This window comes from Copadichromis virginalis, linkage group LG16, assembly GCF_057382275.1.
Source record: "Copadichromis virginalis isolate Kocher_CV1m ecotype Utaka linkage group LG16, C_Virginalis_male_GT1.1, whole genome shotgun sequence".
Classification (NCBI taxonomy): domain Eukaryota; kingdom Metazoa; phylum Chordata; class Actinopteri; order Cichliformes; family Cichlidae; genus Copadichromis; species Copadichromis virginalis.
In genome coordinates, this window is record NC_140633.1 from 35,920,874 (window position 1) to 35,932,933 (window position 12,060).

Here is a 12,060-nt window from a genome sequence, read left to right on the forward strand (position 1 = left end):
AAAAGAGGCTTGCAGACTGTAATTTCAGGCTATATGAGCCAACTCAAAGCTCAATTACAGCTTGTGTCACCAGAAGAGGCCTGGAGGCGCTGGAAAAAGAAGTGTTTCAGAATCTTTTCAAAGGCTCAGGTACACATTTTCTGCATGAAGCAGACAGCTGAGGCTCTGTAATGCACTTCAGATGAAAATTTCTCATCACAGGGAGATGAATATGTGTCGCATCTTTGCAGCCCTTGAGGAGCTGCAAAGATGCAACCGGCTTGATGCAAGTTCATGATTCCCGAGCGTGTGTGTGAGATGGATTTTCTCCCGCTGTAAAGTTTCTGGCCAACCCTCTTATTACTCTTGTTATGATTACATTTATGTAACATTATTTACTTGAAAAACATGATAAGAGACATAATCAAATATTCCCATCTTCATACAATCCATTTCAATTCTTTGTAAGTGTTATGAGTCAGAGTTTATTCCCTTCTATCGATATATCCCAGGAAATTATTGGGAGTTTCAGTGACGTAGGCAGTGTCTACGGTCTCAGTGTTATCAAACGGAAGTACTCACCCTCCCATACACGTGCACAATCGTGAGCGCGCGCTACAGCACTTCAACTTGTTGAAGTTTCCCCCTGAACTTTACATTCCGCGCGGACCTGCCCCCCGTTCAGCAGCATGCCTCTCTCCAACAAGTGGTGGATTTTGTGCGCAGTTTTGCTCTCCTGCCTGGTCCGTTTTGGGTCTTGCAGAAAAGGTAAGACGAATAAGACAAAGTTTGTATGTGTATATGCATGCGGGTTCTTTTTTAAACTGGCTTTAGTTAGTTCGCAACTTGTTTTTGTTGCTATACGACCGTGCTTTAGGAGAAAGTTCTCCTCGCGAACCTCGTGCGTAAAATACGACTACGCTCAGGGTTTATACATATTCACTTTCTTATATTTATCACTTAAGTTTTATTCCTGTTGAAATACTGCATGGATGTGTTAGGCATTAATGCGTGTTATTGTGTACAGCAGTACAGTCCTGTCCTATATTCATATATTCGTAAAGATTGCAACAAAAAACATTTTAGAAATTACGCGTAAATGTTCAAATGTACTCAATAGAAACTATTGTCATTTTTTTTATTTACTTTTTTGCTTAAGAAGTATTACGTGTAAAAATCCAGAAAATGTTGAGACGTGACCCCATACTTTAATCAATGTCTTTACTGAGGTCCTGGCAACAACGTTTGTTTTGCTGTGTGTGACCTTTTAAAGTCGAGATGTGGCGTCTGGAGAGGCCAAAGTCCAGAACAAATGCAGTTCTCATACTGGCCACGACCCACACCTGAACCGCTTGGCACCTCCTCTCGTTCTGTCACGTCGCAACAACAGCCTTGCGAGCTGTAATGAGACCGATGAGATTGGATGTCAGATACCCAACAAGCTGTGAAAGGTCTGAGTTGTGGCAGGTCTGGTCCAAAGTGGTGAAGAAAATGTAGCCTAATATTCTGCTTTCACTTCTCCTTTCCTGAAAGCAAATACCGGTTTGGGTGAACTGTAACATTCACTGTATATCTTTAATGTCAGTGTCTGCTTTCTTCCTATCTCTCAAAGACACACAGCTCCTTTTTGCATCATTTCCAAGCATGGAAGGGACATTTTAAAGCTATAGTTAGAATTTGTAAGCCAGACACTTTGTTATGTTGACAAACTTGATATTTCCCCTGATAAATACACGTGTACATTTAATATCCAAGCATTTTCCTGGCTTCTTGTAAGATTTACATTTTAGTGAAACCCATGGAACAGTTTGAAGATGAGGGACTGCCAGCAAAGTTGATAGACCTTAATTGCAAATAGACTACGATAAAATTTTTCTTTGTAAAGATTGAATAACAACAAACTTAAAAACTGCTCTTAATGGGTGGCAACTTTCTAGTCCTTTGTCCAGAGGTGATTCAAAGGACTAGAAAGTTGCCACTTAAAATGCACATACATGGAAGAATGCATTGTTCTATTCCGTAACCAGAAACTAAGTCCTATTCCTGCAATATAGTTTATTAACTTACACTCAATGTTGGTATTATAAAAAGCCCTGTACACTCTCAAGACTGTATTCATGAGATGTGCTGTAATCTGTGAAAAATACTTTGTTATTGAGGCTGATGAATATGTAGTGGGTCTGTAGCTCGACTACAAATAATTACAAAACAAACTGAGGAAGGAGAAAATTTTGACTGACTGGACTTTATTTAGTTGGAAATGTGTTAAAGCCCAGTAATTTATTTTGTCAGCCTTCAATTTTTTAGGTCTGTGGGATATAGAGTGGAACTCGGTTGCCACTCCCTGTGGGTTTGAATGAGAAATACAGTCATGTATCATCTGCATATAAATGGAAAACAACTTTAAATTACATTGCAGAGGGGCAGATTTAGACACGTTTTAAAACTCCAGAGTTGACAAAACACCAGAATCATAACCTCTGCAATGATATAATCAGAGCAAAACACCACTGATATGTTCCCGAGTGACCCAAAACATAATCTTTCCAATATAAGCTGCGAGAGAATACATTTCCCTCCAATGGTAATTGAGAAACTAATTTCACTTGTACAGAAGAATATTGTGGAAGCAAGACTTCTTATTTTTCAGATATACTTTTGACATTTTAGCGTTTACTGGACTGGATAGTAAAGAAAGTTTTCAGAAAAACGGGGAGAGAGTGTTTGGCATTGCCACAAAGGAAATGGTCTTGGGTTGGCTCAAACCAGTCACTCCAGTAGCTTTCAGCATATAGGTCACCTGCTTATCCAAGCGTCCTATATCAGTACCCATGACTTTTTTTTTTTTTAAGCATCTAAGAGACATTATTTTCCCTAAACCATCATTTTCTATTTATTGATGATTAACATTGTAAACATACAGGTCTTTTTAACCTTAAGGCAAAAACTTTAAAAATACTAAATGTTTTCTTAAAGCCATACAGATATTGTTATAGCAAACACGACCAGGGGCATTTTTATTTTTTAGCCACCCAGTAGTATGAGAAAGAAAATCTTCAGTAAATACAGAGAGACAATTTGTGTCTATTGCCCTATAGTGGCCTTCAATGTTTTGCTCACAGAAGAACGTTAGCTTTTACTATTTGCATATCATTTAGGTGCTCTTGAGAGGTAATGCAATAAGGGATTCACTGAGCCAGTTTGGGACTAAACATCGGTATCATTGGAGCACAGTTCTGGTCGTATCACTAATCGTCTCATGAAGGCGTAAACACTGTCTCATTAATTTGTGGAGGAATTTAATTAGAAGCTCGCTAGCTGTTTGAAGTGGCCCTTTTATTAGAGAGCCTCAGGCCATAGAAAGAAAACACTGTAGCATGTGCCATCTTAATTAGCGTCTGCAGTAAGGAGCAGACTTGAGAAAACTACGAGCCTTAGAATGTCACTAAAAACATTTTACCACAAGATCATTTCACCTATAACTGGAAAGTCTTCTCTGCACTGACTATTATTAGCTACAGACTAATGTTTCATGCTGGCAGTTTCTTTAATAAGGAATGTTAGTTTTGTCTCGACATGAAGCTCACCAAAAAGTGGCTCCACTGCAACATAACCAGCAGCCTTTCCTCAGGGTCATATAAGCATTAAAATGCAAGAGGCACGAAATCTCTCTCAGTGACGTAATTCATTGTTCTGCCTCTGTTCTCCATTTGTGGATGTACCAACTCCTAGTTTTTCAAACTTTATACTTTCGAGAGAGAATTTTTTGTTCTGTTTTTTTATGCCTAACTTTTATGTAATTTCACTTTGCCATGCAGACTTCGTTATTTCTTCTTCATAACTGACCCTTGTGGTCCCCACATACCAAATGCGTAATGGAAAAAGTAAACAAACTTACAAATTTTCTGCATCCGAACTTGCCGTGTACTATATGTGCACACTGTATGTGTTGTATTTTTGCAGGAAATTTGGCCTCAAAAAACACACTGTGAAAAGAAAAAAGTGAAGTTGGCATCAAGACATGATTAGCTGGTCCTGTAAGAACGTGAGATTCTGGGTACATTCAGTTCTCATGAGAAAGCAGCAGCAGGAAGAATTTCATGGTTTGATCCATGTTGAAGCTGTATCACGACCACTTTTATACGTTTTCAGAATGTCAGTCAAGCAATTTGAGGTCTTGTTGGCAGATTTGGGAGCAGATCTTAGGAGGTAGAAAAATGATTTCAGAGAGCCAGTTGACCCGGAGCATGGTCTAGCTTTGTGTTTGAGGTAAAACATTATTGTTTTACTATTTCCAAATCACTGTATATTTAGTACTGGTGTGCGATTTGAGTTACGAATGTGCTTGATGCCAAATGTAGTGGTCTGATTGGTTAGATCTTTTTGTGCAGATCCAAAAAAATCAACCGTGTTTCTAAAAATTCTAAAATGCCGCAAATTCGTCCAGTGAAATTATGTGGTTGGTATGTGTGGCTGCATTAAGAAAGGTGAGTCTGAAAAATGTTTTTAATGCACAAATTATTCACACAGGTTTTAGATGTTTTTACAGATGTAACTGAAGCCAAAAAGTGAAAATCCTAAAGGGAACATTTCTTGTAGACCTGCAGGTAGTGAAGAAAGGCATTGCAAACTTTTGTTAACTTGGAAATTGCTGCAAGGCATGAATATTTAATAACATAAATGGGACTTTAAGAACATCTAAATTGCCTCCTAAAAACATGGAACTGCATCACCAACAGAAAAAAAAAAGATAGAGCTTAAAAGTTCAGATTTGGAAAGCTTAGCACTCTGAGGATGCACTGTAAAAACTTTATGGAAGGACATTTATATAGCACTTTTCCAGGCTTACTGATAACCTAAAGGCACATTCTATAATAGAGCCAAGTCTCCGTAAAGATGTGGGCACAACAGACTCTGATTTCCTGTGTCTGGGTCTTATTTCATCCATTTTATTTTCCTGTGATGTTTCCTGTAGGCTGGGCAGAGGAACAGCTTTAGGTCCAAGCTGACTTAGCTTAATTCTTATCCCTCTCTTTCTGGGTCGATCACACTGCCTGCAGGGATTTTTGGACTGCATCCTCTGCCTGGCTGGTCAGATGATAAAGAGGTCAGCGATGGGCTCAAAGTCTCTTAATCCAGTCTCTGAGGAAAATTTTCAGGTATCTAGTGCATTGACTGTATCTACGTTTTGTTGAGTTCGTAACTTTAGTGATACCTACACAACACTACAAAAGACACCCAGTACTGCTGTTTTAAAGCCTTTTCATCATTGAGAGGGAGTAACAAGATAATTTCGAGCCCATTATTCGCAGCCCTTGAGTGTCTTTCCGGTTTTGTTACTTCAGCTTTCTGAGCGTTGCTGCCCTGTGCGACACCAAAAACATAAATATGTGACAATGTTCTGAAGTGGAAGCATATTTAATTAAATACGATTGTTTTATGTGGCCTACATTTTCAGCTTTCGCCCACCACAGTATCACTTTAAGTTAGACAGAGTGTTAAAATTCTGCTTGAGGTAATGCCTCTAGCTTTGCTGGTTGACTAATTAAAATGTGTGCCTCATCTTTTTCTGTGAATATACAGTGCATATCGCTAAGAAATATAGCATGTGTAATTGTAGCCTACACACCTGCTTGAGCGGGAACCATAAACTCATTGTGATACACAGTTACATAATTTAATTGGCTGGGAACAGCTTCTTATTTTATTTGACCTCATGAACTTTAGAAAGTCAGAAATTTCAGAGTTCAAAGGTCCTTGCTGATTCATCTGCTGCAGAATATAAAACACCTCAGCCTACATCAGAGCAGCAGGAACGCTAGTCGAGAGCCTATATAACACCCGCTTAATCTCTGAGCTTATTTTATATCTATGTGACAAACACCTTAATGAACACTTAAGGTTGGGTTACTTAGGCCTTGATCTATAAAAAATGAGGACACAATGAGACAACTCAGTCACTGAGGAAGATTTCATATATCCATGCAATTTATTATTTTTGAACAATCGTTTGAATTTTTGTATTGATGTACTTGTCTTGATTTCATCTGTGCAGGTGTTCCACACACTAACTCCTCTGACTGTAATGCTATGATATTTTACATTTGTACTTACTACTGGCTTGCTGAACATAAGGATTCCTCTCAGGTATGAGTATTTGGTCTTATTTGGAACAAGTTCTGGATGTTGTGGGGCAAAGATTTATTCGCAGCCTTGTACATTGTTCGCGCAGTTCTGAGGTCAACCAAATCTTTAAATTTGAGAATATTTAATTTGATAAAAAGTGGTTTTGATGGTTCTCTTGAAGTAGCTTTATTTAAACACCGAACTCCAATAAATTTTCCGTACACTAAGAGTAAGTAACAGTAACACAACATTTCCACTTTTGATTTATGATGTGCAAAATACAGATACTTGGAAACCCAGAAACATTCCAGTGCAAAGTTGTTCTGGGCATCAGATCTTTGTGCCGCTATTACCCTATTTTCAGATAAAAAGCTGACTGCAGTGCGTTTGGTGAATATACGTGTCCTTTGAGAGAAAATACCTGTCCACTCCAGTTTGACAGAGCTGGGGGGAGATGATAAATGTACTCTAAGGAGCATCCAGCACAGGTTAATCGGTGAGTCCTGTGCACTGTCACCTGTAGAAGCTGGCAAACTACACTACCTTGGCTCTGTATTTAGAGGGAAGATGCTGTCTCTATAATCATTTCTCAACTCACCTGACAATATTTCGCTAGTGTGTTCTTTCACAGCTACAGAGGCATAGCCAGAACATCTGGAAATGCATGTACCAATTGCTCAATAGGAGGAAAAAGTGGCTCACCAAGGGATAGAAACATTACTTTCAGTGTACTAGCTTCCCATTATAGGCGTCAGTGAACACATGGGTGTACTTTTTATTTAAAACTGTGTTGTTAAGTAATTTTAGGGCCACCCAGAAAAGGTTTGTAAAGAGACTCAAAGTCAGAAAGTCTTTTTTCCATTACTGAATATTCACTACCTGAAAAAAGGAATTCGTAATGTCTTTATGGTAAACAACAAGCAAAAATTTAGGTCTTAAATTGACTCTGAAGACTGGGATAATATTCTCAACCTGGGTCAGATTCCTTAAAAAAAGACCTGTTGCTATTCATAATTTTCAGTGACTGGCACAGAGACATGAAGGGAAAAATGTGTGCAAAAGTACAGATATTTATCTGGAACATGGACTTGGTTATACTAATAATTTTGTAGTTTTGGGATGTGAAAGACAAAAAAAGGATATTAATATTTTAATAATATATTAATAATAATTAAAAAAAAAGAGCGTCCTAATTAGCTAACCTTACTTAGGGTCGCTGTACTCAGTAGGTTGATGACGTGAATTTGAATCAAAACAAATCATTTCAGTCGAAATGATCAAAACTGACTGTCTGCTATTATTTGTGAACAGACAGAGTAGCAAGTTGTTACTGGCCTGGATTTAACAACCATCTGGCAAACCTGATAAAAATAACTGGAACACGTTGGAGAAAAAGCTTTGTTTTGTCCTCCTGGCTGACGCTCCTATAATGACGTGACGTAACATCACAGCTCCGAATTCCACTGGTGTCACTCTGATGAATAAAGACCATCTGTAGTTACGTAGGTTGTTAAAAGAGGCCCATTTGTGCCTTTTTTTTTTTTTTTTTTAACAAGACATGTTTAATTTCTGCCTTTTGTGTTGTTGATGGTGTTGTGTCATTCCAGGTACAAAACCAAACAAAGCTGGCCTTTTGTTCAAAGCTTTTCGTCCCTTTATCTGTCCCTGCACAGTGCGCTCTATCTTGAAGGAGTCTGCGGCTGACGGAGCTTCCTGCAAGCAGTAGCAACATTATTAACGTTGCTGTAGCTTGCAGGAAGCTTTAATCTCGCAAATGTTGAGTCATAATTGCCATTTTGCACAGGGGGTGAATGACACCGACATGGGAACTAATTAGGTCTGTAGCCTTATGCCTTCGTGAATGACTCACATTTGTTTGCTGAAAAAGATAGTGCTATCCTTTTTCCTTGACTCTGGAAAGTTTTTGTAGCCGAGCTCAACTGGCTGTCTGCAAGTGGATAAGGCTATGGTAGCATTTCCTGTTGGTGGAACTGACAATATATGTAAGGTTTGTTTAAGGGGGAGTGTTTCAGGAAGTTATGCATCTCACAGGATGCTGAACTTGTGGGAGATAATGGAAGTGGAAATATGGCTTGAGATATGGGAATGGTGGTAAATAACTTGTGCTATTGCATTATGGTAAATGGCCTGTATTTATATAGCGCTTTACTAGTCCCTAAGGACCCCAAAGCGCTTTACATATCCAGTCATCCACCCATTCACACACAGGTGAGGGCAAGCCACATTGTAGCCACAGCCACCCTGGGGCGCACTGACAGAGGCAAGGCTGCCGGACACTGGCGCCACCGGGCCCTCTGACCACCATCAGTAGGCAATGGGTGAAGTGTCTTGCCCAAGGACACAACGACCGAGACTGTCCAAGCCGGGGCTCGAACCGGCAACCTTCCGATTACAAGGCGAACTCTTAACTCTTGAGCCATGATCGCTTGCATTATTTCGTTTTATATATAAATGCTGTATTTGTGTATGTTGGATTTATGTTGCTGGGGGAAAAAAGAAAAAAGAAGAAGAATCTCTTTTCTTAAGAAGGTGTGCTGACTTAACTGTGCTCTAGCATAGCAGCAAATATCAGCAGAGTGGACAAAAGGTTTGGGGAATAAAAGACAGAGGTGAACCAAGTCTGAACCTGTTGGAGGAGCAGTCAAGCAGAATGTCTGATGAAAGGCCAATCACTTCTTCTGGTTTGTACCAGTTCAGACAAGGCACATATGGATGATGGGTTTCTTGTTTTTGACTGCTTGAGGTTGATAGTCACTGAAATTGAGCTTACGCCTCTTTCGCAGTCCCATGCTGCTCAGACTGATCTGATCTACTGAAACAACTCAAATGAAAGACCCGAATGAAATGTGAAAAACAACAGAGTGAGGTTGAGCTTATACCAACGTTTAAGGCAAACGAAGGCGTCAGCTGTCCGGGCTCCGGGCTGCAGTTGGGTCTGTTTTTGTTTACCTTCAGCCGTGCAACCTTTAACTTAAATATTGCACACATATCAACACGCAGAGCAGTGTCAGGTTCAGAGCAAGTCCGTCAAATGCAAGTCCATCACAAAAATGAAAACACAGCACACTCTGCACGAGTACACCGTCTTTAAATGCCACCTGCGATCTTGGCTTTGCCCCAGTGGTACTTTCAAATCAAGTGCAAAATCTTTACACAAAAACACAAGCAAACTGTAACAAATCTCGATACTGCTACTCGTTGATATTTCAAACATTGTTGAATGTATGAACTGGGAGAGTTAAAAACATGCAATAAAAGGCAATGTTTTATTATGAGAAATGTGGTATTTATAACTCCACACTGAGATTTGTGAATATGTGCTCAGATGAACAGCAGGATATTGGTATTTCTGGGCTTCTGAGCATATTGAAATATAACAAATAATAAATTATCAAGTTGTATCTGAACACACTGTTTCTTAAGCCTCCCACTGTGTCTTTCTGTCTGCCATTTCTCTAAAAAATGAGTTTTCCATTTTACGCATAGTGCAAAGTCAGACACAATCAGTTTTTCCTTTGTATTTGTAACACCTCTGACTTATTCCCTACAGCTTCTTTCTTTTCCATGCACTGTAATGTGAACAGATTGGTACTGCTCAATTTTGAGGAACAAAACATTGTTTATTTCTCTTGTTTGTGGTTTTGTTATTCGGTTTTAGTCATGGCAAAGCCATGACCGGGTCAGCCTGCTGGGCGCTCCGGACTGAAACATTTCATTGTCGTCTTGGTTGTTCCCACGATTGCATTATTTATTTATTTTTCCACCTGCAGTCTCACCATTGTTTTGAGTTTTGATTTTCTAGTTGATTTTGTGAGTAAATTATTTGCAAACAAAACTGAATTATTGTGGTTTAACAATGATGCAAATACATAAATAGTCATTTCAACTGATGAAAACTCCACTAGGTTTAGAAATCATTGAACAGTCACAGCTGACAAAGCATCATAGCCACAGATTAAACATGTAAAAGCGACTAGCATCACTGGCACTGCGCAGGGGTTCGAGGCAAAACAGCACCAGAAAATGTTCAGTGAGCTACATTTTCATTCAATTTGTGTCTTTGGTGGACTTTTTCATGTCTTGCATCATATTTATGGCGAATTCTTGCAGCTGTAATGATGTTTAGAGATAATAATACTTGAATAGGAAAAAAAATACTTTATACGTTAACTATGGTGACAACTATGAAAGTCCATTTCCACCACCAAAAGAAAAAAAAACAATTATCCATAACTCGAAATTTCGAGTTAGTGCTGCCAATCAGTTATCTATGTGAATGACATCATTTCCTTGTTACCCAGAAGTAGAAGTTACCCTCCGCTACAATTGCTACAGCTAACCAGTATTACAGCCAGTCATGAATGCACAAATTGCTGAGTATTTTCAGCATGGCTTCACAAATGACGAAATCCTTGTGTTATTAGCTGAATCGTTACTATCGTGGCGTTACTATCAGCAAATGTACTTTCAAAAGCGCCAAATTGTTGCCAACCCGGTTTTGAGTGCGCATTCCTCTGCGCCATATCCTTCCGGGTAACAAGAAAATGACGTCATTATCGTAGATTACTGATTAGCAGAGCTAACTTGAAATTTCAAGTTACTTTTCTCAAAATTTTGAGTTAATAGGTCGAAATTTCGAGAAAGATAATGAGTTATGGATTGTGGTGTTTTTTTTTTGTTTGTTTTTTTGCTTTTTTCCTTAGTGGCGTAAACAGACTTCCATGCAAAACAGTACCGTGCTAAGTAGCTTGCAATGCTGTATAATCTCAAGGTGTGTTCACATAGAAACTGAAGTTAAATTGAATTCGCTGTAATGTTTGTATTGTGTTGCCCTTGAAAGTCATAAAGCTGATTCATTGGAGCCTAACTGTCACAGGGTGAGAGGCTAGTTACACCCTGGACAGGTCATCAGCCTGTCACAGGGCGAACACGGAGACATGCAACCATTGCTCACATTCACACTCATTGTAATTATAGGATAACTGGTTATCCTAACTTTATGCACTCAGTTCGCTGTATTCAACATATTTGAATAAAAAAAGAAATTCTGTCACAGTTTTTTCTGTGGAGCTTTAAAAAGACATCATGTCATTTGTTAACCTCCAGGTCATGACCAAACCACTTAGGTGCAAAGTTGGGTTCAGGTTGCATTTCAGCCACCTGCTAACCAAGCATGTGTTAATTTTGATTACTGTTAGAGAGACTTAACCAAACCCAAATCATGTAATGCAGCAGTCCCCAACCCCCGGGCCTCGGACCGGTACCGGTCAATGAGTCGTTTGGTACCGGGCCGCGAGAGTTGAGGCTCAGGTGTGAAATGTGTGGTTTTCAGGGTTTTTATTGGTTTTCAGCGTTATTTTGTTATCGTTTTTATCGTTAACTCTGTTTTCCTGGGTCTTTTCCCGTGTGTTATGAATAAATCTTCTTTTTTTTCAGTACCGGTACTAGTTTTATTTTGTTGGATTTTTCCGCAACACCTTAAAGGCCGGTCCGTGAAAATCTTGTCGGGAATAAACCGGTCTGTGGCGCAAAAAAGGTTGGGGACCGCTGATGTAATGGAATAATAGTGTTTCACAAAGGGGACAGTTTGGATAGATGTGAACCTAAACATACAGGTCAATGGAGACCAGCTGGCTGTGAAGAGATTAAAAAATAAATTAGTAAATGATCTCATTTTTCAAGCTTAAAATGTCTCTTTGTACTGGTTATATTTTATTTTCTATAAAACTGGTCTGCCCATGCTGCCATCCATCTTGCTAATCTTTTCAGTTGATAACATAATGGCGGTGACCATGAAACCGTGGATTGAAATGGTTGCTGCTGATGTGAACAAAGTGGAAATAAAACAAAAGTGAACTTTCAGTGCCATTCGGCTGCGTTACCCTCAGGTGTCAGTGCAGGAGCAGCAGGCATAATCCTTCATATGAGAGCATG

General features: G+C 39.2%; 1 protein-coding gene across 2 annotated transcripts in view; it reads left to right on the forward strand.

Annotated features, from left to right (window-relative positions):
- The first annotated feature begins 607 nt into the window (after nt 1–607).
- The window catches only part of tfpia (tissue factor pathway inhibitor a), a 51,339-nt gene continuing 39,886 nt past the window's right edge, over nt 608–12,060 (forward strand). The window contains exon 1 of one of the 2 annotated variants that reach the window (XM_085434599.1): nt 608–747. In XM_085434599.1, coding sequence (XP_085290725.1) covers nt 669–747 — 79 coding nt within the window. In that variant the 5' untranslated portion in view covers nt 608–668. The remainder of the gene's footprint in view (nt 748–12,060) is intronic. The other variant, XM_085434598.1, reaches the window with a different exon arrangement.